Source organism: Taudactylus pleione, unplaced genomic scaffold (assembly GCF_031769625.1).
Source record: "Taudactylus pleione unplaced genomic scaffold, aTauple2 ptg000397bl, whole genome shotgun sequence".
Taxonomy (NCBI): domain Eukaryota; kingdom Metazoa; phylum Chordata; class Amphibia; order Anura; family Myobatrachidae; genus Taudactylus; species Taudactylus pleione.
Genome location: NW_028284799.1, coordinates 4,448,801 through 4,456,785, shown reverse-complemented (window position 1 = coordinate 4,456,785; position 7,985 = coordinate 4,448,801). Strand labels below are relative to the sequence as shown.

Here is a 7,985-nt window from a genome sequence, read left to right as displayed (position 1 = left end):
TTCAAATGTTGGTCATTTTTATTAAGTTTTTAAACTTAAAAAAAATGTTTCTGTCCACAGATCTAACCCACATCCTGGGGCAAATGAGGGAGGAGCTGTGAACCACAAGTGGACATTTATTGCAGGCCTACTGCTGCCTCCAACGCATTGTGGGCAGTTTGGAGCAATTTTAGTTTTTTTTTCATTTTTGCCCATTTTTCAAATTATATTACATTAAAGTTTTTGTTGGTCCAACATTTGTCCTCTTTTTTTGAACAAATTAAAGGGAGTAATTCTGCATTTCAAATACTTTGTGAACAAAGCTGGGTGCCTTTCCAGAGTGTAAGAAATGCAAAAATGTATTTGTAAAGAACATTTGCAGTAATGTTGTTTCATTTTTTTTTAGGGGTTGGCATACATTATCCATTCAAAATGTCTTTCATAAAAAAAAAATAATTTGTATTTAATTGTAAAAATTTATTAAATAACAAACATGTTGCCAACAGGCTTTTACTCGTAAAAAGAATTTCAGCACAGAATCACACATAACAAATGTCCTCAGGGTTTTGCCAAAGAAAACATCTGGCTTAGTCAGACATAAACAACAATAGTAAAAAACAAATAGATTTTTGAATGGAAAACATACAAATTAATAAAAGAAAAGGCAAAATAACTACACATGTTGGGGTATATCTGGGCTAAATTTGTTAGTTGTCCAAAAACATACAGGATATTGCCAATGGGTTCCATTAGTTTTGCAGCTTTGTAAAGTGTTGTGATTTTGTTGGTAGGAAAAGAAAAAAAAAAAAGGTACACATTAAAATACATTTGCACTAAGTGTTAAAAAAAAAAACAGGTAAATATTCTTACCTAAAAAAACGTGAAACAACATCATCGCGTCTGCCCGACAGCATCACAACACCTTCCTCTGGGGGGCCATCCTCTGGTAAGGCCTCCTCTGGCTGCATGGGTACTCGACTCCTTATTGCAATGTTGTGTAAAATCCCACACAGGACCACAATGCGAGAAACCATATCCGGCGAGTACATGAGTGCACCACCAGAGTGATGGAGACACCAGAACCGGCCCTTTTAAAGGCCGATACAGCGCTCCACCACCTGCCTCGTGGCAGTAAGCGCGGCATTATACTGAGTTTGTGGCCCTGGTTTGGGAGTCAAATAAGGAGTCAGCAGCCAGGGCGTGCAAGAATATCCACTGTCACCTGATGGAAATGGGACACCAAAAGATACATAAATTGACCAGGAAAACATGTATACACTATTACTATAGCTACATACTGGATTTTTACTTACCAAGAAGCCACGCATCACCAGCTTGCAGTGTGCTTAATTTTGGCCAAATCCCTGAATGCTGGATCACGAACGCATCATGGCTGCAGCCTGGGAATTTGGCATTCAGGGAGAGGATCTGGAGGGAGGCATCACATAGCACCATTACATTTAGGGAATGGAAAAGTTTACGGTTCCTATATATTTGTTCCCTGCATGCAGGGGGCTGAAGTGCTATGTGAGTGCCATCCACTACCCCTATGACGTGTGGAAAGCCTGCAATTTCAAAAAACTTCTGCTTTACCACATCAAGGGCTTCCGTATCCAAAGGCATACTAATAAAATGTGCTATATGATTGAAGAATGCATCTAGCACACGCCTCAGGATCCATGAAAATGAGGGCTGGGAGAGGCCACCCACCAGCCCCACAGTGGTGTGGAAGGACCTTAAGGCGCAGAAATGTAACACAACGCCAACAACTGTGTAAGTGGTGAGATTGCTGAAGGAATGTGAATCTGACTTTCTAGACCATTCTTTATTATTGAAAGAGTGTCTAGGATAATATTTGGAGGCAGGCGATAAGTGGTTACAAACACATCAGGCATTCCAAAAAGGGTGACACGTGTTCTATATATCTTGGCCCTTGCACTCCTCCTATGCCTACGCCCAGGAGGAGGCTGAGGAAGGTTGGTGGGGGGCAATATGGCCACTATTAGCTGTCCAACATCGCTCTGTAAAGTTAATGTTTATAAAAAAAAAAAGTGTTTGAGAGAATGGATTTTGATTATTTGTTCAAAAATACTTAGCTTTATAATAATGGTGCATATTCTTACAGGGTCGGGCAGTGCCATCTTCGAAAATCCCTACAGGTGTATTTGTTGTACGGTTGTTTTTTTAAGGGAAGAAAAAGAATTTTTTATTTGTTTTATTAAAAACCACTATAACTACTATTATTGTTAAAACAAACCTTAAGTTTTAAATTGGTCAATATTAATTTTTGGTAATTTAATTATTTTCATTTCCATATAAAAAATTCATTATTAAATGTAAAAAAAACCGACACAAAAAAATACATCATTTAAAAAAACAAACTTTTAGGTTTGTATAAATCGACACTTACCTGATTCAAGTACAAACTGGACTGTGAATAAAAATAAACAAATAAAAAAAATCCAGATAAAATGTAAAATAATAATGTAATTTATTTAGGTTTATAGAACAAAATAAAAATAAACAAAAAATGCAGTGGGCTGGCACACTTACTTGAGTCTTCTAATAATGTTGTTTTTTTAAGCCTACAAAAGCACGGACACCCAAACACAACAACTTACCTGGTTTCGAAAATGTATGCTCCAAACAAATTTTGCCAAAAATAACAACCAAAACAAAATAAAAAAAAAAAACAACCAAAAAAAAATACTAAATAAAACCACCACCCAAAACAAAATTAAAACAAAAAACACCACCAAAAATAAATAAAACCACCACCCAAAACAAAATTAAAACAAAAACACCACCAAAAATAAAAAATAAATAAAACCACCACTCAAAACAAACTAAAAAACACCACCAAAAATAAAAAATAAATAAAACCACCACCCAAAACAAAATAAAAAACACCACCAGAAATAAAAAATAAAACCACCACCCAAAACAAAATAAAAAAAAACACCACCAAAAATAAATAAAACCACCACCCAAAACAAAATAAAAAAAAACAGCCCCTTCTCTTGATTCCAGCATGTAACAAAGTGCCCAATGCCTAGTAGTATATAGTAGCTCATAGCCTAACTACTATGCAGAACAGGGCCTATTGCCTGCGAACTAGAGTATAATACAGAGCCCATTTAAGATATTTGGAATTTCTTAAGGGGACGGATTTCCCACGTCTGGAAGTATAAGGTTCCCAATATGAAAGTGCCACGCTCTGAGTTTGCCTATACGTTATACTATTGGTGCGTACACACGTACCTATCACCCAGCGATACGATATCGCTGGCTGATCGTCCTGCACCCTCCCTGCTGTGCTGGATGATCGATATCGATCATCCAGCACACCACCAACTCACGATCAACAACATCAACGATCGCGGGTCCCTATAGTAACCTGCTCGATATCGAGCAAGGTGGCCTGCATGCACGGCCGATGGACGATATCGCTATCGTCCATACATGGCCACGCATCGCTGGTCGTTGGCGAGTTGGTAGGGACCAAAAATTTTACGATTTGTACGATAAAATCGTTAATTTTTATCGCTACGTGTATATGCAACATTATGACTTCGCACAAAAACAAAAGTGGAGTCTAAAAACAAAGCCCAGAGGACCTGACAATCTCTATACACAGCCCCGGCCAGAGAGAGAAGGGGAGCAGTAGCAGGGTCAATGTACAGTAGGGACCAAAATTGTGGAAACCCTTTGGAAAATGTGTGCTTTTAGGGTTTAATTGCGTATAACGGCATTATTTTTAAAGAAAATCATATGAAGGTGTATTATCACTGGAAAGATAATTTTATACACAATATAATGCAGTTCACCACAACGAATTGTCTTTATTGCATAAAAAGTTATAGCTAACTAAAGATAGGGAGCACATTTGTTGCTGCTAGAATTGATAGTAAAACATCTTATTTAGTTGTTCGATTATCACTAAGTTGGTCGCTGTTTTTTATGTGTTTTTTTACTTTCATTTCTTGAAGTAAGCTGTATAACTTATTTAGGATGACAAGTAAAAAAAGTTGACTATGTTATGTGAAGAAGGTAACCAAAGGAGGCATTTCCAAACTGTGGAATAAGGGTCTGATTCAGACCCGCTCGCTAGATGCGAATGCTCGCTCCCAGCGTATGGAAATTCAGCTAAGTGACGTCAAGGCAGGCGCTCGCACGGCAAGGCATAAGCACACCCACTATGTATTGGCGTGCGATCACTTTGTGTTTACAGACGCCCACCAGTCTGTCTTTAGCCGCCTACTAGCGAACGTCAGCTCCAGGAAATATATACAACTATCGGTATATCGGGTTCCATCAGATCTGACCGCAGCACTTGCGGTTGAGTGTACCCTACCTCAATCACTTCAGTGTATAATTCAACTAGGTGACATGTACTATGACACTGCCTGTTAATTATGCACACCTCTGAAAACGGCGTTGAAACACTCAGGCACGCCTGTGTCCGCAACTCCACTCCCCCGTTACTACTGCCCTGCCCCTGTTACCACCCACAAAAGGCATCTCCTGTCACTCGTTCCCCTGGGCTGTCTTTGCAGGGCGAGCGAGCACATCCCAATCGCTCATACTAGTTTGCGCACGTGCACTGTGAAGTATACGTATGTGCACATTTGCAATTATCGCCAGCAACGAGCGATCGCTTGCTGGCGAGCAGGTCAGAATCAGGTCCTAAGTGTCAACAGACTCAGTCGATTCAAAACAAAACTAGTAAAGGTAGGAAAAGATCCACACCACCATTCTGTGATAGAGGAATGAATAAGAAAATCGTCTGAGGCAGCCACAATGATTTACATGAATGTGGTGTGAACATCAATGCCAGGACTGTTCGACGCAGACTTCAATATTTTAGATAAAACACCAGAATTCCAAGGAAACAGCTGCTTTTATCTGTCAAACAAAGACAGAAAAGATTAGAATGAGCTAAAAAGCATATTGATTGATCAGAAAAACAATGAAACAGTGTCATCTGGAGCGACTAAACCAGAATATCCATATTTGGTAGTGATGGAATGAAATACAGTATTTCATTCATTCACATAAATCATTGTGGATTGCCTCAGACGGTTTTCTTTTGTCACTCAAGCGTTTTTTTCATTCCTCTATCACAGAATGGTGGTGTGGATCTTTTCCTACCTTTACAAGTTTTGATTGGAATTGACTGAGTCTATTGACACTTATGTCACAGTTTGGAAATGCCTCCTTTGCTTACCTTCTTCACGTAATATTGTAAATTTTTTTTACTTTGCTTATCATCTAAATAAGTTATACAGCTTACTTCTAGAAATGAAAGTAAAAACACATATAAAAATCAGCGACCAACTTAGTGATAATCAAACAACTAAATAATATGTTTTACAATCAATTCTAGTAGCAACATATGTGCTCCCTATCTTTAGTTAGCTATAACTTTTTATGCAATAAAGATAATTTGTTGCGGTGAGCTGCATTACATTGTGTATACAATTATCTTTCCAGAGATATACATCTTCATAGGATTTTCTTTAAAAATAATGCAGTTATATGCAATTAAACCCTAAAAGCACACATTTTCCAAAAGGTTCCACAATTTTGGCCACTACTGTAGAGCGGCTACCCGGTGCTGACTGCTGACAGCCTGACACATAACAATGTGCAGCTGCTGCTGACTCTGCTACTAGCACTCTCGCCGCCTGTGGGCACGTGACATCTCCCCCTGTCACACATGGACACGCCCCCTTCGCCTGTTCTTCTGTACGCGATGACGTCACTGCCGTGGCCCCTCACGTTATGTGATGAGGGCAAAACAGAGTGCTAGATGCCCGACTGTAACAAGACTGGAACAGCGGTGCTGCCGTGCGATACTGCCCGTGAAAGGGGACAGCGCTGGCAGCGGCGGGGAGGAAAAGCGTGCCCTGTTAGGAGAGGGCTAGAGAGGCGGGACGTTATAGAGTCGCTAGTTCCTGGGGGTGGTAGTTTTTGCCGAAGCTCCCGGGCCCTTGCCCATAGCCGATAGAGAGTGCTGCCCTGGGGGCCCAGAGAACATGGCGGCGGTGGAGCTGGAGTGGATTCCGGAGACCCTGTACAACACGGCCATCTCCGCAGTGGTGGATAACTACAGCCGAGCCCGCAGGGACATCCGCAGCCTGCCCGAGAACATCCAGTTCGACGTCTACTATAAGGTAATAGCGCTGTGTGTGTGTGTGTGTGTGTGTGTGTGTGTAGCCCGGCGCTGCTGCTGTTACTGCCCCCCAGGTTGGGGTGCCGCAGAGGCCGTGGTGATGTCCCTGCACATTTCAGGTCAGTGCTCATCCTGTAGTGATCAGAGTATCTGTCCCAAGTGACAGCTTGGCTTGATGTGCCCTAGCATCCCAGCTGTCACTAACCAGACACACCAGGAGGACTACTTGTGCTGTCACACATGTTACCGACATTTCTCACTGCTAATTACTGCTAATTTACACGATGATTGTTTTGAGCCCTGTGAAGGTGACCACATACAGTAGATAGACTGTATTTTGGGAGTTCATGTAAGAGCAGAAATGTTGTCTATAAACGTCTGTTGTCTTGTAATTTGCTTGATGTTTCACTTTCTCTGCATGAAAGTGTAGTGCCAGCCATACATGGTGCGATTTGCACCTTGCGACGGGGGATTTGACAGCCGACTTATCGGGCTGTCCCCACACATGTAGCGGTCAGGTGGTCGACCACCCGATATGCCAGCACTCCTCCACCCGCATAGCACAGCATGGGGTCGCACATCGCAACCCCAGATCAACTGAACCTGCAGTAAAGGTGCCCACACACATACCGACTTTTTGTATCCAATTTGGCCGATTTCGACGAATCGTGACGACAGATCATGTAAAAAATGGCCAAATCGTGAGTTTCTACACTTGATCACGATGCCGATGCGCGTCCCCGCTCGTCGTACATCGCATCTTCAGATCTGCCGTGCTGTAGGGCAGATTAGCCAATCTGGGATACAATGCACTGGCTGCACGATAGATCTTAAGTCAGATTGGACATTTTTAACTCCAAATCGTGTCCACGACTGCCTGGGGAGAGTTCAGGGAGAGTTCAGGGGAAATCGTGTACATTGGCTGATTGGGAGCAAGTCGGTATGTGTGTGGGCACCTTAAGATCTGGAGGTGCGATGTACGACTCCATGGATAGTGCATCCGGTATAAAGTCCATACACGGTACGATAGAGCAGCCAAATCGCACCAATCCGTTGTATCGGCTGATTTATTGCACCATGTATGGGCACGTTAACACAATTCAGTGTTGTGCAACTGACTGTCCATAGACACTATCAGTGCTTTTCTAGATCTTCCCACGAGATCACAGACTGGAGGATCGCGATTGCTCGTCTCTGTTTTATATATTTTTATTTAGTGGATAGTGTTGTCAGATATTTTGACACTTACAAAGCTATATTGGGTTTAGAGAAGAAATAGTGATCATACATGCTGGTCTTTATTACCGTCCAGTCTTTAAATTGTTATGGATTTGTTTGTTTCTGTAGTCTGTATTTATCCAGGTATCTGATCATTTATGCAGGGTTCTTGGTACTTGAGGTTTCTTTCTGCATAAAAACTAATCTCTGTAATTTGGAGCACTGTGCCTAAAACATAGGAAATGACCTATAAAATGTCACGTTTCCCTCCATCACTAACATGTTAATGACCATTGCACTGTGAAACTTTGTGCCCAAACACTATCTACATTTTTTTTTTTTTTTTTACTATAAGCTGGTTATTTATTCTTTTTGTTACCACTGTTTTTTTTCCTTCATTTTTACAGCAATGTTTCTTACTGAAGCTGAAAGAAACAGTATTGTTTTAATGTTTGTTTGTTTTTTAGTTATTTTGATAATTTGTAGACCCAGAAAATCTATTTCCTGCAGCTGGACCCCTGTGATTATGTGAGGACTGGGTAGATACAGGATACACAACAATTGCATATAGCATGCACTGCACAGTACTCTATTGAACGCTGCAGAAATCACC

At 41.1% G+C, this 7,985-nt stretch overlaps 1 protein-coding gene across 1 annotated transcript in view; it reads left to right on the top strand.

Annotated features, from left to right (window-relative positions):
* The first annotated feature begins 5,695 nt into the window (after positions 1 to 5,695).
* APPBP2 (amyloid beta precursor protein binding protein 2) overlaps positions 5,696 to 7,985 on the top strand; it is a 62,378-nt gene continuing 60,088 nt past the window's right edge. The window contains exon 1 of the mRNA XM_088446360.1: positions 5,696 to 6,155. Coding sequence (XP_088302486.1) covers positions 6,018 to 6,155 — 138 coding nt within the window. The 5' untranslated portion in view covers positions 5,696 to 6,017. The remainder of the gene's footprint in view (positions 6,156 to 7,985) is intronic.